The sequence below is a fragment of the Moschus berezovskii genome, chromosome 18, assembly GCF_049115385.1.
Source record: "Moschus berezovskii isolate FMDL1 chromosome 18, NW_MosBer_1.0, whole genome shotgun sequence".
NCBI classification, from domain to species: domain Eukaryota; kingdom Metazoa; phylum Chordata; class Mammalia; order Artiodactyla; family Moschidae; genus Moschus; species Moschus berezovskii.
In genome coordinates, this window is record NC_142477.1 from 43,456,199 (window position 1) to 43,483,083 (window position 26,885).

General features: G+C 39.7%; 1 protein-coding gene across 1 annotated transcript in view; it reads left to right on the forward strand.

Annotated features, from left to right (window-relative positions):
- C7 (complement C7) overlaps positions 1–26,885 on the forward strand; it is a 61,744-nt gene that overhangs the window by 12,395 nt on the left and 22,464 nt on the right. The window contains exons 5-12 of the mRNA XM_088827667.1: positions 1,787–1,934; positions 2,935–3,073; positions 13,401–13,571; positions 14,881–15,124; positions 17,260–17,370; positions 21,089–21,255; positions 22,445–22,673; positions 25,828–25,999. Coding sequence (XP_088683793.1) covers positions 1,787–1,934; positions 2,935–3,073; positions 13,401–13,571; positions 14,881–15,124; positions 17,260–17,370; positions 21,089–21,255; positions 22,445–22,673; positions 25,828–25,999 — 1,381 coding nt within the window. The remainder of the gene's footprint in view (positions 1–1,786; positions 1,935–2,934; positions 3,074–13,400; positions 13,572–14,880; positions 15,125–17,259; positions 17,371–21,088; positions 21,256–22,444; positions 22,674–25,827; positions 26,000–26,885) is intronic.

Below are 26,885 nucleotides of genomic sequence, written 5' to 3' on the forward strand. Positions count from 1 at the left end.
CAATATTACTGCCCAAATTATTTTTATATTTACTAGAAAAACAACTCTAATTAGTTAATTAAGGAGTGATGCAGGTCATCCCTATGCATAGGGGACTGAAACATAGTTTTGGATTGGATATTATTTGACCTCTTGTCTGGGCTTCCCGGGTGACACTAGTGGTAAAGAACCCTCCTGCATCTCCTGCAGGACATGTAGGAGACATGGGTTCTACCCCTGATTTGGAAAGATTCCCTAGAGGAGAGGGCACGGCAATCCACTCCAGTATTCTTGCCTGGAGAATCCTGTGGACAGAGGAGCCTGGTGGACTATGGTCCATAGAGTCACAGAGAGTTGGACACAACTGAAGCAACTTAGCAGGCATGCACTATGTTGCATTTGTGCAGATAGGTTAATCCAACAAATTTTAGCAAGCGTTTATTATTCTTGTTATGTTCAGATACAGAAATGAGGGTTATGGATGTAGAATGAAGCAGCTTCTTCCCTCAAAATTCTTAGTTTTATGGGCAGAAAAGTACATAAAAAATTCCTGTGTGAGAAATGTTTCTCAACAATACCTCTCAAACTCCTATTTTAATTTCAAAACCCAAGTCAGATGATGCCTCCTTAGGGAAACCTTCCCTAAATACCCAACTAATAGAGCTACTTAACAAACTACTTTCCATGTGTTCCATGTGCATTGTATCATTTGTAATCTGAAGTATATATTGCCCTGGGTGTCTCTTGGTAGACTGTGAATTCCTTGAAGATGTGGATTCTATTTATTTTATATTTTTCATCTGGAGTGTGTAGTATGCACATAGTAGACTCTCAACAAACATTTGTTGCATTGGATCAAATGACAGCATAGTGGGATGGGCTAGCAGGACAGTTTTGTGCCATGCTTGCTATAAGGACACAGATGAAGGACATACATCATAGTTTGTGGGGGAGGGGTGGTTTTTGAGAGAAGATAATATATAATCTGATGTTTGAAGGACAAGTAGGCCAGAGATAGAGAAACCCCTTTGAGACTGAGCAAGCTATCTGCAAAGTCAGTGGAGATGGCAAAAAAGACTGACCTTTGATTTATGTAAGTGATCCAGTATGACTAGGGCATAAGCAGCTGGTAAGAGAATGGCTTGGAGACAGGGGCTAGATCATCTGGTACGTCTATTGTTTCCTCTCGTGCTCTGGTACCCTCAGCTTGTATCTATTAGGACAGTTATACTGCTGAATTGCAATGATCTATCTTCAGACTCTTTCTTATTAGATTGTAAAGTGGTGAATCCCTTTTTACTTGCATCCCAAAACCCAGGAGTGTCTAGAACAAAGAAGGTGCTAAATAAATGTTGAATTTCATTCTTCTAATCCAGTCCCCATGCTCTCAAAGCATATATATTTAAGATACCAAGAAAGGCAGGACTTTGGCATCTTCATCAGTGATTTCAGAAAAGAAATCAAAAGTTGAAGAGCAGGAAGTCAATCTGTCTTCCCAATGGTTGACCTTGTATGCTTTAGGAGAATTCAGACCAAAGTGCTTGATGGTTATGGATAAAAGCCTGGAATTTGAATTTGGGTTCTGTTTTCAATTTTATTGCTCACGCAAGGTCAGAATCAATTTTGCAGGTTGCAAAATGAGGACCAAAATAATCAGCATTCCTTCCTTGGGCAGTGAGGATTTATCTTAAATTCACACTAGAGTATCAGTACTATTTTGGGAGCCCAGGCTGAAACCGTTTGATCCCAGGTAGCGTTTTCCTTTTTTCCTCTTTTATTTTTGTGTGGTGGATGGTCTTGTGTTCAGGTCAATGCATCAGCACATCTTTGGTTTGCAATGGGGATTCTGACTGTGAAGAGGACGGTGCTGATGAAGACAGATGTGAGGATGCAGAAAACAGACCTGCCTGTGACTGTGATAAACCTCCTCCCAACATAGAGCTTACTGGACGTGGGTAAGGTGTTGGGTGGCTTCCTGTACACATCTATGAGCTGCAGTTTTCATTTTGTTGTGCTTTATTCTGTGGTTTGGTAAATCTAATAGCCAATCAACTAATAGTCAACCTTTGCTTAGAACTCTTTGCCATATCCTGAAACATTTAAAAAATTCCTACATATACACCTGTAAGTATATGCAGTAAAGCATAGAAGGGCCAGTTGTCCCTGGAGTGTCCTGGGTTTAGCACTGAGAATCCTGCACCCAAGGAAACCCTTCAGACCTGGGAAAACCTGGCCAGTCAGTCACCCTATGGGAGAGGGAGGTGGGGAGGAGAAGGAATTCTCTAATGTGGGGCTATTTAAGGGAACTGGGAGACCACAGAATGAGAGCAGTGGAAGAAAAGAGAAAGTGTGTTGGGACCTTCGTGATGAAAAGTAATTGTCTCAGCTAGCTGGGAACTTTCAAGTGAAGTTAGAGTGATCCTGTTTGCCTTTTCAAAAAGAATCCTGAAAAACTTTTAAAAGTCAGGCTCAAGTTAAGATTTCCAGGTTTTAAGATAATCTCTGAGACTGATAGATGTGAAATTTGTTAACAGAAAAGTGGTAAAATTACTCCAAAGAGTATACCAGTTAGCATGCTAAGAGGCCAATTAGTTGAAATTCATTTGTAGAGAGTTCTATCTCCTCAAGAGTAATCTTAATTGTATTGGTTTTATCTACAGATGCAATTCAAAACCAGCTGTTGCCATAGATACATAAGAGCTGTGTGTTTCCTAAATCTGTTCTTAGGCTAAAAAGATCTTGGGTTTCCCCATCTATTAGTGTTAGCCATTATACTTGTCAGGGGGAGCTGGTAATGTATGGTGTGCTTTAGGAGGCTTTTATTTGAGATCGCCCAGAGACGCTTAACTGCAATGTGTTTCAAGAATATCCACAGTTCACTAATGATGCCTGTTTCAGCAACTGCTATTTCTGGTTTTTAACAGCTTTTTCTTCTTTCATTTTTTTTTTTAACAGTTACAATGCGCTAACGGGCCAGTTTAGAAACCAAGTCCTCAATACCAAAAGTTTTGGTGGTCAGTGCAGAAAAGTGTATAGTGGGGATGGGAGAACTTTCTACAGACTGAGTGGAAATATCCTCTCCTACACATTCCAGGTAATTAATTATGGATTTAATTTCTTTCTAGTCTGTAAATTGTTGCCAGAGATCATTATTTATGATATTGAGCTTTTTGATATTTTGTTGAAAGTTTACTTGTAGCCTCATATGCCTCTCTGTTCTTATAAATGTCTTGCTGCTGCTGCTGCTGCTAAGTCACTTCAGTCGTGTCCGACTCTGTGTGACCCCATAGACGGCAGCCCACCAGGCTCCCCCGTCCCTGGGATTCTCCAGGCAAGAACACTGAAGTGGGTTGCCATTTCCTTCTCCAATGTGTGAAAGTGAAAAGTAAAAGTGAAGTCGCTCAGTCACATTCGACTCATAGTGACCCCATGGACTGCAGCCTACCAGGATCTTCCATCAATGGGATTTTCCAGGCAAGAGTACTGGAGTGGCTTGCCATTGTGCTTAAAAAGAATACATTTTCATTTAAAAAATGTTTTATTTATTCATAAACATTAAAAAAATTTTATACAGTTTTTAAAGGTTACTTTCCATTTACAGTTGTTAAAAAAAATTACTGGCTATATTCCCTGTGTTTACAATACATCCTTGAGGGTATCTTACACCTCCTACTAGTTTGTACCTCCTACTCTCCCCCTCCGATTTTGCCTGCTCTCCCCTACCCTCTCCACTGGTAACCCTCAGTTTGTTTTCCTTATCTGCGAGTCTACTTCTTTTATGTTATATTCTCTAGTTTGTTAAGAACACATATTCTTTAACTCTGGGTTACAGGGCAATAATACCTTTACTTTGTGTCATGCTGAAATATCTATTGTCTCATTTTCAATTCCATGCTCCCAGAACCTGATGGTCTGTCCCTGTGTGGGTGTTAAGACTCTGGTCATAACTGATTGTGATAATTTCCTAACCACTGCCATGGTTAAAAATGCATTTATTTTTTACTTTTTTTTTACACAGATGTTCATAGCAACTTTATTTGTGATAGCTAAAAACTGACAACAATCCAGTTATAGATCAAAAGTGAATAGATATTACATCCATACAATACAATACTACCCAGCAATACAAAGGAATGAGCTACTCATACACACGACACCATGGATGAATGGCAAGTTATGCTGAGTTAAAGTAGCCCACAAGGACATACTGTATGATACCACTCATATAACATTACTTAAAAATGCAAAATAAGGAATTCTCTGGTGGGCCAGTGGTTGGGACTCTATTCTTTCACTGTGGATGTTGGGGGGAGATCAATCATTGATGGGGAAATTATCTTTAGGTGCAGGGAACTATCTTTAGCTCTGATACAGCAAATCCCAAATTACTTCTGTATCTGCAGCCTCCATTTGGCCACCAGGGTAATGATCTCACCCAGTGGATTCTCTTCCACTGTTCAGAGTGCCAGGAGCACGTTCCCTGTAATATTCAGGATATCCCCTCCAAAACAGAGCACACGCTCCAGGATGTCACTAATGTAATAACTCCTGAAGACCAGCAGGTCAGGAAGCAGCACTGCCAACGGGGCCTCTGCTGGCCACAGAGTCTTCCTCTGGTGGCAGCAATTATGAAATATTTCATATGTACAGAAGAGTGTGAATAACATATACTTGCAGTTTGGAGAAAACTAGTAAGATCAAACCAGTCAATACTAAAGGAAATCAATCTTGAATATTCATGGGAAGGACTGATGCGGAAGCTCCAATACTTTGGCCATCTGATGCGAGGAGCTGACTCATTGGAAAAGAACCTGATGCTGGGAAAGATTGAGAGCAGGAGGAGAAGGGGACAACAGAGGATGAGATGGTTGGATCACCGACTCAACAGACATGAGTTTGCGCAAACTCCAGGAGACAGTGAAGGATAGGGAAGCTTGATGTGCTGCAGTCCATGGGGTTCCAAGGAGTTGGACATGATTTAGCAACTGGATAGCAAAACAATTATACAAATAGGACTCATGTATGCCCAGCACCCACCTTAAGAAATAGAATTTTGCGAGTGACTTAAAGGCTCCCATCTACCCTTCTCTGTCGCATCCTCTCCACATGTACAGCCCGTGTAACCACTATCTTACATTTCGTGTTGATAGTAATCACTTCCTTGTTTTCCTGTATATGCTTATCCCGTATGTCTTTGTCCTAAAGAAAAATTTGTGATTTAGTTTTGCTTATTCTTTGCCACTTACACAGATAAATCATATAGTATGTTTTCTTCTGTGAATCGTTCTTTCACTCAAGATTAGTTTTGAAATTTATTCATGCTGACGTAGATGGCATTTTTACTACTGTTTCCTTTTATTTTTTTTTCTTATGAAAATGTCTTGAATGTTCTTGTGCATGAGTTGTTCCATGTCAATGAGCTAGAGTTTCTCTAGGGCAAACACCTGGAACTTGAATGGCTGCTTTGTAGGTTCTGTATAGGTTATATTTTACTAAAGTTTCCAAAATGGATATATGTATATATGGTCCATCTATACCCCACCAGAAGTGTGGAAGAGTGACCTGTGCTCCACATCATTGCCAGCATCTGTATTCCAGGCTTTTAAACTTCATTTATGGTCTGGAGGTCTCCTCTGCTTCTTGCAGGCTGTTTCTGTCATACACTCTACCTAAACTCATCCTGTTCCTTGATTTCCACACAAAATCTACTCAGACAAAAGTGTAATGGCTTTAGGGGAAATTCATGAAGATTTAAAGGGAACATAGAGATTGTCTGCTGTAGCGATGCCAACTCATTCAACAAAAACAGTTGCGATCTACCATCTTAAATTGTCTGTCCTTCCACAACCTCAACAAAAAGAAGTTTCTGGTCTCATCCTGTTTTAGCCTGTTTCTTGCTCTTCTCTTCCAAGGTTTCTTCTCTCATGCCTTGCCTTTCATCTTCCAAGAACTCAAAATTTTCCAGTTCAACCCTCCTTACTGATTACTCCCAAATTTGTAAAGCAAAACTATTAGAATGTTCAGAGGGAAGGGCCTTTCGTTTATCAAAATTAACCATCTTCAGAAAGCAGTTCTGATTATAAGAAGCAAACCCACCAACCTCCAACTTATAATGGAATTAAGTTACATTTAAAAATTATTGAATCATAAAAATGGAAAGTGGAACAGATCTGAAAAATGATCATGGCTACCAAGTTTTGAATATCTTTGGTGGCAACTGCACCATTTTAATAAATTTGTATAATTTTAGTCACAATATCTTCACAATATCTATGAAAGGTAAGTAATATTTTACTGTTTTATATAAGTAGAAATCAAGGCTCAGAGGACTTCAACTGACTTGCTCTAAGTCACTAAATTAAAAAGTAGTATGGCTTAGGGCTCGGTTCCAGCATGTCCCAGGTGGTGCTAGTGGTAAAGAATCTGCCTGCTAATGCAGGAGATCTAAGAGACATGGGTTTGATCCCTGGGTTGGGAAGATCCCCTGGAGGAGGGTATGGCAACTCACTCTAGTATTCTTGCCTGGAGAATCCCTTGGACAGAGGAGCCTGTCAGGCTCCAGTCCATAGGGTCGTGCAGAGTTGGACATGGCTGAAGTGATTTAGCACACACGCCAGTATGTCACACTTCACAGCCCTTCATTTTTCTAGTATATTTTACTCTCCCTGTGCTGTGCTTAGTTGCTCTTTGTGACTTCATGGACTGAAGCCCACGAGGCTCCTCTGTCCATGGGGATTCTCCAGCAAGAATACTGGAGTGGGGTGCCATGCCCTCCTCCAGGGTATCTTTCCAACTCAGGGATCAAACCCAGGTCTCCCACACTGCAGATTCTTTACCACCTGAGCCACCAGGGAAGCCCAAGAATATTGGCGTGGGTAGCCTATTCATTCTCCAGAGGATCTTCCTGACCCAGGAATCGAACTGGGGTCTCCTGCATTGCAGGTATATTCTTTACCAGCTGATCTACCAGGGGACCCCATTTTACTCTCCCAATGTATTATATTAAATGCTTTTTCAACTCTAGATTCTAACATGGTGGAAAACATGTATCGTAATTATCCTTTGGCCTAAAGGGAGAATATGAGGTAGGTATATGCAGAGAGATTTTTCTCCTCTTATTCCTAGGGTAATGTGTTGATAATTCTTTCATTATTATAAGGGGAGAAGTTTGTGTATGTGAGTGTGTGTGTGTGTATACATACACATAGAACAGAGGAAATAATAAGGGAGAGGACTTTTGACATGGTTGGAAGGAAGACATGTTGGAAGCCTGCCACTTCTGAAGAAGAAAAATAATTCAATAATAGCATAATCCTGCCATTCATTTTTCACAGCGTGGCTTGGTTTTTGGATTGACATCTGAAATGCCTTTCCAGTCACTGAATTTGAAGGAATGTTTGTCAGAGGTAGAGGGAAATTATAGCCTGTTATTGAGTGAAGTGTAGAGATGTTTTGAGAATCCAGCCAGAGGGAAGTGAGGTGGAAGTAGCAGGCAGTGAGTCAGTCAGGCAAGCGTGAAACCCAGGTGCCAATATGGAGGTGGCCGACGTTCTCCTCAGTTCAGACAGACTGGTGGCCACTGCAGATTCAGTCCTCTTCAGGTAGATCATAACTTTTGGCTTGTCGGAACATAAACATTAGTAAGTAAACAGAAAACAGAATCGGTCAATCTCTCTTCTAATCTCTGTTTTGGAAATCAGCTTGATAGCTTATCCAGGACAAACCCCGTTTCTTGCTGAGTAGGCCACTTACTTTGAAGCTATGCATGTTCTCTGTTTGCTCATGTTTTTCATACGGCAAGGAAGCCTTTGAAATTCAAGCACATTCCTGCTCCATGGTCACTTTGGGAAGGTGCCACCCTGCTTAGTTCAGCTTGGGAGATGCTGAAAGACAGTCCTGTTTATTCTCAGCATGTAATGAGTTGCAGATGGGAGTGAGCAAAGATCAGGGTGGAGAAAATAACTTTCTGGATCCTCCTGTTTTGGTCTTGGATGTACTTTATAATATTAAAATTTTTATTGAAATATAACTGATTTGCAACGTTGTGTTAGTTTTTGGTGTATAGCAAAGTGAGTCTTTAAATATATATATGTGTATATATATTCTTTTCAGATTCTTTTCCATTATAGTTTATTACAAAATATTGAATATAGTTCTCTGTGCTATACAGTTGGACTTTGATGTTTATCTATTTTAATATTTAGTAGCTGATATCTGCTAATCCACAATTAATTTATCATCCCTCTCCTTACCCTTTGGTAGCCATAAATTTGTTTTCTATGTCTGTGAGTCTATTTCTGTCTTGTAAACAAGTTCATTTGTGTCATTTATTTAGATTCCACATATAAGTGATCTGTGATATTTGTCTTTGATTTACTTCTCTTTGTTATTTAGAGATCAGATATGTCTGTCAAATTAATAGCAAAAACATATTCTAAAGGAAATTTTAACTAATGCTTAGTTATCTGATCCTCTGCATTCTCTGAAGGTAGGACAACAATCCTAGTTGTCCGAGATTTCTAAATCTACTTTGTTAACAAAAAAAAATTTGAATAATGATAAAAATAGCTCACATATATTAAGAGCCCTCTGTATACTAAGCACTGTTTCAAGTGCTTTAAATGGACCTTATTTTTTCTTTATAATAACCTAAGTATGTAGGTAGTATTATCTACTATTTTTGCAGATGACAGCTATAGAGTGTGAAGGCCAGAAGTGTGACTTTGGAGTCCTTGTAGTGCCCTCTGGCAGGATTAGAGTGTGTGTGTGTGTGTGTGTGTGTGCGTGCGCTAAGTCACTTCAGTCGTGTCCAATTCTTTGTGACCCCACAGACTGTAGTCTGCTAGGCTCCTCTGTTCATGGGATTCTCCAGGCAAGAATACCGCAGTGGGTTGCCATGCTTTCCTCCAGGGGATCTTCCCAACCCAGGGATCTAACCCATGTCTCTTACACCTCCTGTACTGGCAGGCAAGTTCTTTACCACTAGCATCACCTGGGAAGCCCCAGAATATGTATAAGTGTTAACAGAAATGAGCCAGTAGAGAAAGAAAACTTGAAGCTGTAAAACAGGGAGTAATCAATTTAATTGGTCCTTTGGAGAGGTGGGAAGAAATGCAGTACAGAGAGAAGTCAGAGAAATTAGCCTTAGATAGGAAGAGGAACATGTGTGCAGAAAGGAAGCGAAGGTGTTTATAAGTTTGTAGATTTGTTAGCCAGAAGTACGAGAAGTCTCTTGTCAGAGGAAATATTTGTAAAGAAAGAGATTAAGGTTATCTTCTAAGAGTGAAAGAAATGGCTGTAAGAGTGAGGGACTGAGATGCATGCAGAACTTTTGAGACTAATACTGTAGGGAATGGGAGAAAGAATCGGCTAGAGATTTAGGATTGCTGGCATGTACTGAGGGTTCCACTGAAATCAGAAATCATGAATGAACTTATCATAACACCAACTGATAGTTGTGTGATTTTTCTGTATTAGTGCTAAGCTGCTTGGCTGTGAGGATTGAACTAGGGTTGAGTTTTTGCCTGGCAAATATGATGGCAGGACATACCTCAGTTCAGTTCAGTTCAGTTCAGTCGCTCAGTCGTGTCCGACTCTCCGCGACCCCATGAATCACAGCACGCCAGTCCTCCCTGTCCATGACCAACTCCTGGAGTACACTCAAACTCCTGGAGTACACTCAAACTCCTGGAGTACACTCAAACTCATGTCCACAGAGTCGGTGATCCAGCCATCTCATTCTCTGTCGTCCCCTTCTCCTCCCGCCCCCAACCTTTCCCAGCATCAGAGTCTTTTCCAGTGAGTCAACTCGTCGCATGAGGTGGCCAAAGTATTGCAGCTTCAGCTTTAGCATCAGTCCCTCCAATGAACACCCAGGATTGATCTCCTTCAGAATGGACTGGTTGGATCTCCTTGCAGTATAAGGGACTCTCAAGAGTCTTCTCCAACACCACAGTTCAAAAGCATCGATTCTTCAGCGATCAGCTTTCTTCACAGTCCAACTCTCACATCCATACATGACCACGGGAAAAACCATTGCCTTGACTAGACGGACCTTGGTTGGCAAAGTAATGTCTCTGCTTTTTAATATACTATCAAGGTTGGTCATAACTTTCCTTCCAAGGAGTAAGCGTCTTTTAATTTCATGGCTGCAATCACCATCTGCAGTGATTTTGGAGCCCCCAAAAATAAAGTCTGACACTGTTTCCACTGTTTTTCCATCTATTTCCCATGAAGTGATGGGACCAGATGCCATGATCTTTGTTTTCCTAGATAAGGCTTATTGGCAAGAGTTAAGTTCATTGGCATGAGAATGGTTGAAGTCATGAACCATGAAGCTTACCTACAACAGGAAGGAAGTGAAAAAATGAAGGTGCTGATAGGGAAAGAGAAGGGAAAGTAACTTGCAGAGCTTCCCTCTATGAAGTTGAATAATAAGCTGTGGCAATAGTAGAATGAGAGTCAAAAGAGTAAAAAAGTCAGAGTGTAGGATGTTTGAATTGTGATTTCAGAGGAAGACTTAATCTGGGGGAATTCAGGATCTTAGCCAGAATGAAGAGGGTATTAATTGAAGCAAATTTAAGATCACACTACCTTGAGAAAAGATTCCTGTGGCAATGTGGAGAGTTTACAGGAGTGAGGAGATGCTGAATTCATGTTCTGAAGAGGCTTATGTGCACAAATCATGAATCAGGTATTTGAATTGTGCATTTGAAGATAAGAAAAAATAGACTATTTTTTTTCTGCTTTGACAGGAAGGTACATAACTTTTCTTTCTTAAGAAACGAAAAACTAATTTCTGTGTCTATCCAAGACCAGATATGATTGAGACACTATCTAATGACTCTAGAAATCTCTAATACATTTTTAATAATGTCCTTTTTGAGACTTGCCTGGCAGTCCAATTGTTAAGACTCTGAGTGCTTCCACTGCAGGGGGCTCAGGTTCTATCCCTGGCCAGGGAACTAAGATCTCACATGCCAATGGTGCAGCCAAAAAAAATAATGTCCTCTTTGTAGTCAATAATAAAAATAATAATATCCTCTTTGTAGTCAAGAATAATAGTGTATTCTTCATTTTGACTTGAGCTGAATTTTTGCACTGAATTTTAAGCAAGTCAATTGCATAATATATTGAAAATAATGCTGAAATAAAAGGTATAGTTAAATCCATTTTTTCTTCTCTTCTGGCATGTTTTTAGAAGCCATGCCTAATTTTTAACATGGGTAGTGACAAAAGTATTATAACATTCCCTGGCATTCTGCTGTTGAATTTCTTTCTAGTCTTTTTTTTTTTTGACTGGGCATATACTTGCATATTTGTAGTTAATAGGATTTCTAAATATCACATTTATACTTGCTGTTTCATTTAACATGAATAGTTTGTCCTCACAAGCATCATTTACAATGGCTGCATAATATTGTATTTTATTTTTAGCTTTGTTTAAAAAATGTATCATGAAAAGTGAAAGTGAAAGTGACATAGCTCAGTTGTGTCTGACTCTTTGAGACCCCATGGACTGTAGCCTGCCAGACTCCTCCATCCATGGGATTTTCCAGGCAGGAATACTGGAGTGGGTTGCCATTTCCTTCTCCAAAAAATGTATCATATTCATCATTTAAGTTTTCTTTGCATTTTTTTATACCTTGATTTTAAATACAGATGCATATAAACATATAATAAAAGACAAATACTTATGAAAGGAGAGTTACTGATTTGAATATTCATACAGAACAGACTGAGAGTCATATTGCATGTTTTGTTTTATTCTCCTGGTGACACACATTTTTAGCAAGTTAGTTGCCTATGATTTAAAAAATTAAAGTTTTTTTCATGAAGATTTAGATATATATATATCTTTTCCTGAAACATCAGATATCTGTCAATGCTAGAACTTGTAGTAACATACAAGACTGTCTGATGGGTTTGAATATTTAGACCCTCTTAGATGGGATGTATGCTCACTTCTTCATTACCCTAACTTCCACTGGATGCTTTCAACATTTATATTACTTGACAGCCCTCGTTTTGACACTGATCTAGGACAAAATAAAGGATAAAGAAATGATAGTCTTCTCCATGAATGCTGGAGCTGTCACTTCTCAGCCACATGTGACTATCCTGTTGTCTGTTTTAAAATTCTTCTGGGATGGCTTTTTCTTCTACCATCTAGCAAAGGAAAAACAATTCCAATCTTAGCATTTATTTAAGTCTAACAGAATTAGAAATTTAAATCCACTATGGATCATATTCAGTTCAGTTCAGTTCAATTCAGTCGCTCAGTCATTTCCGACTCTTTGCGACCCCATGAATCACAGCACACCAGGCCTCCCTGTCCATCACCAACTCCCGGAGTTCACTCAAACTCATGTCCATTGAGTCGGTGATGCCATTCAGCCATCTCATTCTCTGTCGTCCCCGTCTCCTCCCACCCCCAATCCCTCCTAGCATCAGAGTCTTTTTCAGTGAGTCAACTCGTCGCATGAGGTGGCCAAAGTATTGGAGTTTCAGCTTTAGCACCAGTCCTTCCAATGAACATCCAGGATTGATCTCCTTTAGAATGGACTGGTTGGGTCTCCTTGCAGTCCAAGGGACTCTCAAGAGTCTTCTCCAGCATATAGAACATTTCAAAAACAAAGCCCCAAAGATCTAACTAGTTCATATCACCTGTTTGCATCTCTGTGTCCCTCTATTGGATGAAAAGTCAAGAGCCAGCTGCTTTGTAGGTCTCTGTTAGTGTAATTCTGGTAATTTGCTCACTTCTGGGCTAAATGCTGGCATTAAAGGAAAATGCAAGATGTTTGTACACAAACATACTTTGTGAATCACATGGGATTGCTGTTATTAGTACTGTGTCTCCTGCTTGACAAGGAGTAATTCTAATAATGCACTAATTGTTATAATAATGGACTAAGTAATTATTATAATGAACTCTATTCTTTATAGTCATATAGGCCTGGTCTTAGTGAGAATCACTGTTGTTTTACATTAATAAAGAGCTTTGTCTTTTGGAGAAGATCACGTGAAGAAAGTATCCACGTTAAGGGATCCATGATGAAAGATTCTTGGTTCCATCTAAGGCCTTAATTTGATCATAGCAAAAATTTTTCATTTTCTCTGTGGTACATATTTAAGGTGTGGTGGTTGTAGTTTAGTCACTAAGTCATGTCTAACTTTTACAACCCCAGGAATTGTGGCCTGCCAGTTTCCTCTGTTCATGAAATTTCCTAGGCAAGAGTACTAGAGTGGATGGTCATTTCCTTCTCCAGGGGATCTTCCCAATCCAGGGATCAAACCCAGGTCTCCTGCATTGCAGGAAAATTCTTTACCCTCTGCGCCACCAGGGAAGCCATGACAAATTATTATTGGTTACATCTAAGACCTTAATTTTCTCATAGCAAAAATTTTCATTTTCTTTATAGGTGAAAATCAATAATGATTTTAACAGTGAATTTTACAATAGTACCTGGGCTTATGTAAAAGACACATCAACAGAACATTCATCATCTAGTCGAGGACGTGGCTTCTTCTCTCGCTCTTCATCTTCTTCACACAGCTACTCTTCACATATGAATACACTCGTTAAGAAAAAGGTTAGTGTGAAATAGTCATTAACTTTTCCATATTTTGCTGGTTTAAGTGTTTCTAACATTAACAAAAGTGTATTTACCAAAAAGAATCAGCAATCATTTTTTAATTAGGGCATAGTATCTTCTTCAAAGAGATAATCCAATATACTTCTTCAAAAGGTATAGCTTTTGTCTTGTTAATTCTCTTTCATATTGTATATATTTACACTTTTTATTTTCTCATTATTTGTTCTTACTTAAAAATCTAAAAAAAAAAACTTATAACTTTAAAATCTTCTAGTTAAAGCTAGCCTAAATTTCTAATTCATGATTACTGATGGCACTCTAGGTGTTATACACAGTTTAAAAAATCCAATGAAGATGTGCTTCTGAAACACTAATGCTAGAGTTTTTCAAAGAAGGTGTATTACAATAAAAGATGTTAAGATACCTTATTACTTTGAAGAGACCAACATTTTCATCTGAGGAGTTAAAAGACTTTAAATATTCTGTTGTTTTGAGATACTAAGACTTTCATCACGGGCAACCTGAACAGTTGAGATGAATTATACTAATTGATACATAGTGCTGAAGGATTTTTCAGGCTGATTATCATTCATAATATGCACACTTCATCTCATTCTTAAAGTCAGTAACTTGATAAATAAATCACATAAGCAAGGTATAAAAGAATATAGATATTGTTCGTTTTATGACTAAGTGAAAATATGAGTGTAAAACTGTGGAAATATGAGTGTAATCATATCCATATTATATTATTCATATAAGTGAGAATTTGGTGTAAGTTAACTCTGACTTGGATATCATGAAAAGATGATTAGGAAGGGTTTAAAAGATCTCATTATAAAGTGGCTTACCCTGTAAATACCCCAGTATGAAGGATAAATTAGATGGTCACCCTACTGATAAGTCATTGTCAAGATGTGGACTCTAGGGACATTATATCCCTAAAGATGTGGACTCTACAGACATTATATCCCTATTTGTGAGATTATTTAGTAGTTAATGATGCTGATTCCTTTTTGCTAGTTGAGGAGGGCATACCAATTTTGTCTTGGGGTTTTAAAAGTTAGCTATAAAACAAGTTATGAAGTTATCACTCAGATGTTATTTCTGTTTGAGATTCCAAAAATTCCTTAGATTGCTTCAAGTGGGTGGGCTCAGAAGAGACCTCGTTATGCATCAAAAACAAAAATTCATAAAGTCTGCATTAATGTAGGTGACTGTTGATGGAGACATTGGACCAGAAACTATTTCTGTTGCCTTTTAATCTTCAACCTAAAATGCCTTTTACTCTTTCTTCTTCCTATAGAGTTATCAATTGTTGGTTCTTCAGAACACTGTTGAAGTGGCTCAGTTTATCAATAACAATCCGGAATTTTTACAACTGGCTGAGTCATTCTGGAAGGAACTCTCTTACCTTCCCTCTCTGTATGACTACAGCGCCTACCGAAGATTGATTGACCAGTATGGGACACATTATCTTCAGTCTGGGTCCTTAGGAGGAGAATACAAAGTTATCTTTCATATGGACTCAGAAAAAGTCAAAAAATTTGGTAGAGTATTAAAAACATTGCTATATATAAGCATTGCAAGGATTTTAATGGGGGAATAACCTGTAGTTAACTTAAACTTTTGAGCTTTAAAATATGACAAATAGTGGTTAAATTGCAAAGGAATCCAAAGTTGTATGAATCCATTATACGCTATCCAAAATCTTCCAGGCCTTAAGGAAAAGCTTGCGTACTCTTTTGGATAGTATCCTGAAATGAGAGTTAAGTCATTATCATTGCTGATATCTCTAGAGGGTGTTGATTGGATTTTTATAATACTTTTTGATCTCCCCATTTCTTAGATTAAGTAATATTCCTTGAGGAAAACTATGAGGATTTTACTAATATTGCAGAAATCAAAATGTTTCAATGAGGTTTTTTTTTTTTTTATTTGCCTCTGTTCTTTACCACTCTCATGCCTTTAAAAACAAATCGCTCTGAATATCACAAGTTTGCTTACTACCTAAGACTTGTAGTAATAGCTTAAGTTTATTGATTCCTTCTCAACAGGTGAGTTGTGTATGTCAGCAATGATCCTCACTGCTACCCAGTGAGGCATCCCCTATGGCTCCTGCCCCACAGACTGAGAGATGGAGACTCAGTGCTGTGAGGAGACTCATCTCAAGGCATATAGATTGTAAGGAGGTCTAACTGGCTCCAGCATCAGCTTAGCTTTATCCTTATGTTATGTTGCTGCTGGAATTGGCTGATTCTTGTTAGAAACTGGGCACACTACTGAGTTCATGTTTGGTTGATTCCACAGTGAGAAGATGTTCCTCAACAGCTACTGCCATGTTGGAGGAGCGTGTGAGTCTTAGGATCCATTCCTCCTCTCCAAAGACCTTTTGGCCCTGGCTTATTTATGGGCCAAGTCCAAACTTTTTCCTAGTTTTGTCCTGAAGTTCATGGCCACACTTCTCTATCCCAATTCACCTCTTCAGTGCCTTATTCTTCAGTCAAGACTTTCTTACCACTTTGGAGGAGAGTAAGACTTTTCAGATGAGATTCAGAGGAGGAATATAGCCTTCTCTTGTGGGTAAACCACAATATTTTCTGTTTCCATTGACTATTTTCCCCCCTTGGGCTTAATTTTTTTTTTTTTTTTTTTACCAATTATGGTTCAATTAGAATGTGAACTTCTCCAACCTCAACAGGTTGGAAATGAATGCACAAGTACAGGTTTTTGGAGCAACAACAGAGGCAATATTTCTTTGGGGAATTAATCCAGAAAACGGCTTGATCTAAACTCAGTTTCATGATCATTTTTTTTTTTTCCGTAACACTTAAAAGAAAAGAAGTTTTTAAAAAGCCTTCTGAGTTGGTAAAAATTTTTGAGTAAAAATTTTACTTGAGCAGTTTCTGTTCTTCCCAAAAGTTTTAATTGAAATTAATCAAGGCTCCTGGGATATGATACATACATGTGTTCTTTAAGAAATATTGAGTTTATTATAATACTGTTAGTAAAATTATATTGAAAATGTATGTCTACTCTTTATTATTTTCTATCCTCTTTTTTAAAGTTACATCTGCAAAATTCCAATTGATGAGTAGAAATAACCATCTAAGATGTCATTGGAAGAAAATGTAGAAACCAGAGATGTTAAAGATGGAGAGATTGAAGCACTAGAACTAGGGTTTTAGGAATTAATTACTATAGAACCAGAACCCAGTTTTTGGTGTCTCCAGTAGGTGGGCTGGAGGCCATTGCATATTGATTTTTACCTCTTTGCCTTGTGCCTGAGAAGTTGACTGTGGTTGGGTGAAAGATATCAAACTTTGAGGTGTTCAATTTTATTTCCCTCCACTATTTCATATAGAAATCATCCATGTAACCCCACCCTCTGGTCAAAGATATTAGAAGCCAATATCAGCTAAATCATTTGAAAGTGAAACAGATACTTGATGCCTTATCCCTAAATATATGCGTGTTTCTTATTTTGTTTATCACAAAGATCAAATATTGCTTTTTCTGACCCTTGATCCTTCTAGAGCACTTGAAAATATACACATCATATCATTTTTGATTATATGGCCACAGTGTTAGGAAATAACTTCTTCTCCCACTCTCACACCTGGCATCTCAAAGGAGATTTTCAACAAATGTGGAAACTAAGCATGTTTAAAAATTTTCCCCCCAGATTTCCATTCAGAGGATAAGAGGAAATGTGCTTCCTCACATTTCCGGTTTTTGTTTACATCATCAAAACAAAAATGCACAACGATGGAAGAGGCCTTAAAATCAGTTTCAGGTAAATGAGAAAGGGGTAATTTTCATTACAACTTGATCTCCATCCCTCTTGTTGTTAATTCCTGGTCTCCAAGGGACTTTGACATTTCAGCAGGCGTTCTATTTTGCGTTTTTCAAATACTTGGCTAATTTACCTGTGATCTCTCTGTTGGATGTCATGGCAGTGATCCATCATGCAGAACAGAAGGCTCACTGAGCATGTCTTGTGCACTCTAACTATGTTCTCCGTGTACACCACCACTGTCTCCTGTGAGGACGGCTGGCAAACCAGTCTAGAAAAATGACACCAAGAGGGGAAGCTTCAGTTTCACTCTCTAACATGGATGCTCAGTGCAGACCAAGATTTTGGTGCATGGTGGTGGGTGATGGTGGTGGCAGAGTAGGGGAGGTGGTGTGTTAGTCTTTGAGTGATTGAGAAAGGAACTGGAAGGGTAAGCTGATTTAGACTGTCTAGACACTGTGTCAGGGAGTTTGGGTTTCATCTTGATGGCGAGGGATGCTGTTAAAGGATTCACTACAGGGAGCGAATAAATGAAAGATGACAAATATAAAGTTGTAGTGAAACAAGAGGGATCGAAAGGGAATAATCTGATAGGATAAAAACCAGAAGAGATGAGTAAAATGAAAGGTAGAGGAGAAGAAGCTGATAGCGAGAAGTGCTAGAGTGAAGTTAAGTAAGAAAAAGTCTGAAGAGTCTTTATTGGATTTGGTGATTAAGACTTAATTGCCAAACACGAAGAGATTTTTAGTGTGTACAAGGTCCGTCTAGTCAAGGCTATGGTTTTTCCCGTGGTCATGTATGGATGTGAGAGTTGGACTGTGAAGAAAGCTGATCGCCGAAGAATTCATGCTTTTGAACTGTGGTGCTGGAGAAGACTCTTGAGAGTCCCTTGGACTGCAAGGAGATCCAACCAGTCCATTCTAAAGGAGATCAATCCTGGGTGTTCATTGGAAGGACTGATGCTAAAGCTGAAACTGCAATACTTTGGCCACCTCATGCGACGAGTTGACTCACTGCAAAAGACTCTGATGCTGGGAGGGATTGGGGGCGGGAGGAGACGGGGACGACAGAGAATGAGATGGCTGGATGGCATCACCAACTCGATGGACATGAGTTTGAGTGAACTCCGGGAGTTGGTGATGGACAGGGAGGCCTGGCGTGCTGTGATTCATGGGGTTGCAAAGAGTCGGACACGACTGAGCGACTAAACTGAACTGACCTGAGGGATGGAAATGAGACTGTGCTGTGAAATGTGTAAGGCCATGGAGTGATATTGCGGCTCAAGTTCTCTTGGGATGGTGGCAGAAATTGGGATGAAGGAGAAGACTGATGCAGGTGCTAAGGTCCTCATCAAGGAAGTGAGGATACTTTAGCAGATAAATAAATGCAAGGAGGAGGGAGACGCTATTAAGCCAGGCTTTAATTCGTCATTTACTTACTGTATTCATCAACTGTTTATGGAACCTATAGTGTCTGAAGAAATTGGTCGAGGCACTGGTGAGGCAGCAGTGAACGTGCTAGAAAAATAGTCTGTCTTCTTAGACCTGACAGGACAAAGAAGGACACGTAGTTGAACAACGTGGAAATACAATGACCTGGAAATAGAAATGAAAACGGGAGCTTTGAAAAGGTGTTGACATCAGCTGTCAGTTGGGTTGGTGATTAGAAGTGGCTCATCAATTTTATTTTGTGTTATTTTTTTCTTTCGGGCTTAACAAACAGGTAGCACTTACGATGTGCCCAGCACCATTTTAAGTGATTTATAAGAATTAACCAATATACTCCCACCTAAGAGTTGGATATTATTCCATATTTCCACTTTACCAACAGGGCACTGAGCCACAGAGAGGTTACCTAAGGCTACAGTTGGTGTCAGGTTTGAGATTCCAATGTCTGGCTTCATAGTCTGGATCCTTCGCTGTTGTCTTGGGCTGACTGTCTAGGGGAAGAGGGCCAGTTAAGCAGAGAGCTTACTGAGGTGTAAAGAGAGAGGCTACAGGCTTAAAAATAAATATGAAAGCTGATTTCTTAGACTTATTTTGTAAACAAGCTTATCAGTTAAGGTGGTAATTCTCACACTTTGGTGTGCATGAGGATTACCTGGTTAGCCTGTTCAGCTGCTCAGTCCATGGCTTTTCTCCCAGCTACTTCCTTCTAGATATCCATCTAATATCAGAAATCTGCGGTCGTTCCAGGTGATTCGGTAGTTCAGGGACTGAACTTAGCAATACCCTGCTTTAAAAGTGGTTCTATTTGCATATTAAAGATGTAACTAACAAGATGAGGACGCACTCAGGTATTTTTATTAAAAATATGAGACTTAATATTTCTTAATATTCTGATTATAAAACTGTAATTTTTAAATTTGTAAAATTGGATGAAATTATAAAATTTTATTTAAAAAAGGAAATGAAAATCAAGCTCTGATCAGTAAGTTAGGTATTTCCAGTCATGATCAGCATAGAATCAGCTACACATGGAGATGAAAATATTTCTGAAATTATATATAATATTTCTGAATTATAAATTATATGAAAAAAAGGGATTTGATTAGTATTTGAGTTTTTTAAAACACTTTTTATGTGTTAATGTATGTCTGTTAATTAAAAGCATTTTGCTTACTATAGTATTCCAGATACAATGAACTTTCCCTCCTGACATTTTCTTATGAAAAATTTCTAACATACAGAAATGTTGAAAGAACATAGTAATAAACACCCATGTACACTTCTCCCTTATTTGTAGTAATTATTATTTTGATACATTTATATATATATGTATAGCATTTATAATGTTGACTGTTTAGCAATACAAAAATATGTATTTAAAATATTTGCAATATTTGCCGAACCACTTGGAAGTTTCAAACAACATGATGTTTCATCCCTAATGTATTTTCTAAGAAGCGAGACGGTCACTTGTATAACAAACATTCTTATTACACTAAGAACATTAAGAATATGAATAATAATCTCTTAATCATTTACTGTTAGGTAATGATTGTGTCTGTTTTCTTTTCTCTCTTAATAGATATTGTTTTTAGAGTAATTTTAAGTTCACTAAGTGATTGAGCAAAAAGTACAGAGAATCCCCATATCCCCAACCACGGGCACAGCCTCCTCCACTATCAACATCCAGGCCACAGTGGTCCATTTGTTACAATTAATGAACCCATTCTGACACAGAATAATCACTCAGAGTCCGTAGTTTACATGAGGGTTCTGTATATTCAGTGGGTTCGGACAAATATATAGTGACATGTAAACATTATAGTGGGCTTCCCTGGTGACTCAGTGGTAAACAATCTGCCTGCCGATGCAGGAGATAATAGGTTCTATCCCTGGATCGGGAAGATCCCTTGGAGTAGGAAATGCAACCCACTTCAGTATATTTGCCTGGGAAATCCCATGAACAGAGGGCTGAAGTCCGTGGGATCGAAAAAGAGTCAGACACGACTTAGCAACTCAACAACAACCCATTATTGTTTCATATACAGCAATTTCACTGCTCTAGAAGTCCTTTAAAGATCTTAAAAATCCACTAAAAATCCCTCCTACTTGGCAACCACAGGTATTTTTACTGTCTCCATAGTTTTTCCTTTCCCAGAATGTCATACAATTGAATGGGTTGTGTTAAAATACTTGATAGACTTTCATTTTCATTTTCTCATTCTCATTTCATTTGTACATCTGAACTTATTTGATTTTTCCTTGAGTAGAAAATGAGGGCAATGTGTTGCGAGGAGTCCCATTTATCAGAGGAGGACGTTCTGGCTTAGTGGCTGGCCTTAGTTACCTGGAGCTGAACAATCCTGCTGGAAACAAACAGCGATATTCTCGCTGGGCAGGATCTGTACCTGATCTTCCTGAAGTCATAAAACAAAAGGTATGTGATGTTCGGGGCTGTGTGGTGGCCTGGATGGGAGGGGAGTTTGGGGGAGAATGGAAACATGTTTATGTATGGCTGAGTCCCTTTGCTGTGCATCTGAAACTGTTACAACATTGTTAATCAGCTGTACTCCAATAAAAAACTAAAAAAAAAAAGAAGAAAGCACCAGAAAGAAGTCATGTTTATTTGCACTGGGAAAGTGAGATTAAATCCAGGTGGTTAAACAGAGAAGGCTGTAATTAGCGTTTTCTGTATCCCAATTATGGTTTGTATAGTGAAATGAATGCATACATAATAGGAAACAGAAGGCTCATTATCTTGTATGTCCATATTTCAGTTGTAAAGGTTAAATGTCTTGTAAATCCCAAGAGAAATTAATGCTAAAATTTGCATTTCTAGCATTTGACCTAAATTTGGTTATGCTTTCCTGGTCCCTGATTCAGAGGAGTTATAGATTCTTTCAATAGTAAGGTACTTAGGCTTGTCTAGTATTACATTTGTCACATCATCTTTCTTCCTGTGCCCATGGTTTATTGGTTCCTGGAGTCATGCAGGTTAGTTCTAAAAAGATAGAATCAATTTGGCTGGCAGAATTTTAGGATGTTTTATTGGTACAGTCAGTTCTTGTATAACACAGCGTATGTGTTCCTAAAAATCAGAGAGTTAGGCAAAACTGCGCAATAAAGACCACAGGGCTTATGGGGAAAATGGTGTTAGGAACACAACACACAAAAACTTGATCTGTGACACTCATTAAAAAAAAAGACAGGCATCAGTAAAAACAGCTTCAGATTTATACATGTTAAATTGTTAAGAAATGCATAGTCTGACAACAAATGTGGCACATCACCTTGAAGAGAACCTGAATCTTGCAAGGGTGGAAATGTGTGGTCTTCAAAATAATCTTTTAATAACTAGAAAAATGAAGGTCCTATTGGTTTTAAAAAAAATTTATGCATTCACACAAAATGCAAAAAATATTCCTTCCTTATCTGGTTCTAGTTTTCCCTAGGTTTGTCTTGTAAAGAAAGTGGGTTGCTTTCTTTTTTTATTTGAAAAAGAAATAGTTGGAATGAAGATGAGTGACTTTTGATTTTGTTTTAATGGGGTTGAGCCAAAATGCTGAAAGGAAAATATTCTTACTAAAACTCTGATTACTGACCATGTGATATCTTTATCTGCGTAGCTAACACCTTTGTATGAACTGGTCAAGGAAGTACCCTGTGCCTCTGTGAAAAAGCTATACCTGAAACGGGCCATTGAGGAGTATCTGGATGAATTTGACCCCTGCCATTGCCGGCCTTGTCAAAATGGTGGCATGGCCACTGTTCAGGAAACGCGGTGTCAGTGCTACTGCAAACCAAACACGTTTGGTGTGGCGTGTGAGCAAGGAGTCCTCTTAGGGGATCAAGCAGGTCAGTGTGCTGCTTTTATGGTGGCCATTTTCCCTCTGGCCTCTGAGATTGTGCTTCTTCATGTATGGATAGGGGGAAGTCTCATCAAGCTTTGAATCTGACTCTCCCTCTCTGTTCCATCTCCAGATTGTAGCTACTGGGGTCAGGGCCCTTTGCTGTCTCACTGATTTCCCCATCTGAACGAACAGAAAGTCTTAGCTGCTTCAGTTGTGTCCGATTCTTTGTGATCCCATGGACTGTAGACTGCTGGGCTCCTCTGTCCATGGGAGTCTCCAGGCAAGAATACTGGAGTGGGTTGCCAGTTCCCTTCTCCAGGGGATCTTCCTGACCCAGGGAATGAACCCGGGTTTTCTGCATTGTAGGCAGATTCTTTACCATCTGAGACACCAAGGAAGCCCCTGAACTAACAGACCTGCCTTCAATCCTCCACTCTCCATTAGAATAGATTTATTGCCTGAAACATGTTCCATCCTTCCATGGTCATCTCAGTAAAGGTTTGTCTTAGGTCTACAGAGCTTTCGTCTGCACTGACCAACTTTCTGGTGGCAAGCCTTTGGAAACACCACTGTTTCTATTTTCCATTCCGTTCCGTTCCATTCAGTTGCTCAGTCGTGTCCAACTCTTTGTGACCCCGTGGACTGTAGCCTACCAGGCTTCTCCGTCCATGGGATTCTCCAGGCAAGAATACTGGAGTGGGTTACCATTTCCTTCTCCAGGGGATCTTCCCGACCCAGGGATTGAACCGGGGTCTCCTGCATTGGAGGCAGACGCTTTAACCTCTGAGCCACCATTATGTCCCACCAATTAATCATTCATTCACAAATACGTTGAACAACAGCTGTGGGCTCAACAGAACATTTGGTGCTTTAAGTATTTAGCATATGAAGTTGACTTTATGAGTAGGCAAAATATGAGACAATTTGTGTATATTTGTTTTTATATTTATTTATGTGGCTCTTTCATCTCGAAAGCTCATTTTTTAAGGTCAAAACTGTTTGCTTCCTTTATTCCTGGAGCCTGACATAGGGCTTGATTCATAAAGTCACTTAATAAATAAAGGTTTGATAAATGAATGACTAGATGACTAAACCATGGTTGCTTATAGACAAGCATCAGGAAAGCATCTTTGCCTCCTAATATCTTCCCAAGTGACCTGATGAATTAAAATACCACCTCTGTGATTCATTCCTTTGACCGGTTGATTTACAGCTATTTGCTAAACCGGAAGCTCCTCCTGCTGGTGAGGAATGGAGTAGCACTCATAAAACATCAAGCTCTTAGTTTAGTTCAGTTCAGTCGCTCAGTTGTGTCGACTCTCTGTGACCCCATGAATCACAGCACGCCAGGCCTCCCTGTCCATTACCAACTCCCGGAGTTCACTCAAACTCATGTCCATCGAGTCGGTGATGCCATCCAGCCATCTCATTCTCTGTCGTCCCCTTCTCCTCCTGCTCCCAATCCCTCCCAGCATCAGAGACTTTTCCAGTGAGTCAACTCTTCCCATGAGGTGGCCAAAGTATTGGAGTTTCAGCTTTAGCATCAGTCCTTCCAATGAACACCCAGGATTGATCTCCTTTAGAATGGACTGGTTGGATCTCCTTGCAGTATAAGGGACTCTCAAGAGTCTTCTCCAACACCACAGTTCAAAAGCATCAATTCTTCGGCGATCAGCTTTCTTCACAGTCCAACTCTCACAGCCATACATGACCACTGGAAAAACCATAGCCTTGACTAGACAGACCTTGGTTGGCAGACTAATGTCTCTGCTTTTTAATATGCTATCTCGGTTGGTCATAACTTTCCTTCCAAGGAGTAAGCATTTTTTAATTTCATGGCTGCAGTCAGCATCCGCAGTGATTCTGGAGCCCCCAAAAATAAAGTCTGACACTGTTTCCACTGTTTCCCCATCTATTTCCCATGAAGTGATGGGACCAGATGCCATGATCTTTGTTTTCTGAATGTTGAGCTTCAACTGATGGCTCAGATGGTAAAAAATCTGCCTGCAATGAGGGAGACTGGGCTCCATCCCTGGGTTGGGAAGATCCCCTGGATGAGGGCATGGCAACCCACTCCAGTATTCTTGCTTGGAGAATCCCCATGGAGTGAGGAGATTGGCAGGCTACATTCCATGGGGTCACAAAGAGTTGGACATGACTGAGCGACTAAGCACACACATACACACAACTCAATTTCTAATTGTGGAAGAAAGAGTAAGGAAGATTGGGGAAAATTATTACACAAATTATTTTACTTTCGGTGTGTACAGTACTGAGGAGTGAGGGTTGGGGGCAAGAGGGTAAGAGGGCTGTAGGTCACGCAGTAGAAATAGCTAAGGAGCCGTAAACATCCCCTTCTATTAGCAGAAAACAATGCTTTGAGGGAGTGGTTCCTGAGATTAGTTTCTAACTAGGAAAGCAAAGTTCTTAGTATATGCTTCAAATTCTGTGTTATCTCCCCCAAGGAACATGATGGGGAAAATACTGAAAACTGTGAGACAGGAACCAGCCCTGAGGTGGAAGGTGGCCAGGGTGAGTGAGGAGGTACCTGCAGGTGAAGAAAGATGCTGACAGGAGGAAGACACGTTTCTCCTACTTGCATATTTCCTCATGTTATACAGCTCCAACCCTAGGGCTGGCAACCTGGATACACAATCACTGCTTTAACAATAAGACCTTATGTGCCTTTATTGAGAGACTGTGAGGTGATAAAAAAAAGAGCCTGGATTCAGCTGTAAGACTGAATTACAGTCAGGATGTGGCACTCGGCTGCCCGTAAAGCACTGGACATAGCATTTAACCACTTGGTTTTGGATTCCATGCCTATCAAATGAAAATGTTAACAGACCTCTTGGCCACCTCCATTCATTCTTGTGAGAAGTAAATGAATGAAGAAATGCATGTGGAAGTGCTTTGAAAATAGTTGTAAAATAATACACTAATTTAAGATATCGTGGCAAGAAATTTGTTAATGCAGTCTTAATATGGACAGTTCTAGTCAGTGTGCAGAGGCAGTCTGGCCATTGTGGAAGACCTCAGTGACCAGGGTGAAGGGAGTACACTCCGGATTGTCCCCTCCCTCAAAAACCACTTAGCAGAAAGCTTACTATTAAGCTCAGAAATCTTTCTCTCCAAAAAAATCTCTCTCTTATTTGCAGGAGGGGTAGATGGAGGGTGGAACTGCTGGTCCTCTTGGGGTCCCTGTGTTCAAGGGAAGAAAACAAGGAGCCGAGAATGCAATAACCCTCCTCCCAGTGGAGGTGGGAAATCCTGCATTGGAGAAACCTCAGAAACCAGGCAATGTGAAGACGAGGAGCTGGAGCATTTGCGGTAATGGAGTCCAGACCTCCTGGCAATTACATAAAGCTCAATGCCCTCTGCAGAAGCATGGAATACATGACGGCTGCTATTGAAAAACTTAAACCCTACATGATGATTTTATCAGGGAGTGCTTGGTGTTTAACACTGGGGTCAGCTGAACGGGAGAGGCGTGTGGGAAGTAAGAATCACTGAGGGTGCCTTGACCTCTAGATGCCATTCCTCTGTTCTTTTGTCTAGATGTGCTCAAGTCGCTCAGTTGTGTCTGACTCTTGGCAGCCTTATGGACTGTAGCCCTCTGTCCATGGGGATTCTCCAGGCAAGAATCCTGGAGTGGGTTGTATTTCCTACTCCAGGGGATCTCCCAGACCCAGGGATTGAACCTGTATCTCTTGCATCTCCTGCATTGGCAATTGGGCTCTTTACCACTAGCCTCACCTGGGAAGCCCTCATGTGTGTGCTTCAAGTTTTCCTGAAGCAGCTGTTACAAAAGGCTGGGGAACTGGGAGGTGGTCTGGCTCAGTCGATGCGAGCAGCAGCTTTGGCATCAAGCAGATCTGCTACCTGCCTGCTCTGAGACCTTGAGCAAGTTACTTGCACACCCCTAAAATCAGGATAAAAATAGTAGATACAGTGATAACAGAAAGTTGTCAGAATTAAATGAGGTTAAGAACACAAAGTAATTAGTACAGTGCCAGGCACATAGTAGGCAGTCAATAATAGTTGTATTATTTTCAGATTTACCACTCCCTCTTATTTATTTTCTTTGGATGAAGCATCAAGCACATATTTGAGATGGTTAACATCTTCACTGATTAACCCAGTTGTCTGATACCGACTTCCTATTGATCAGGATCTCACAAAAGTTATCTTTGAAAATGCTTCATTGCTGAATTGT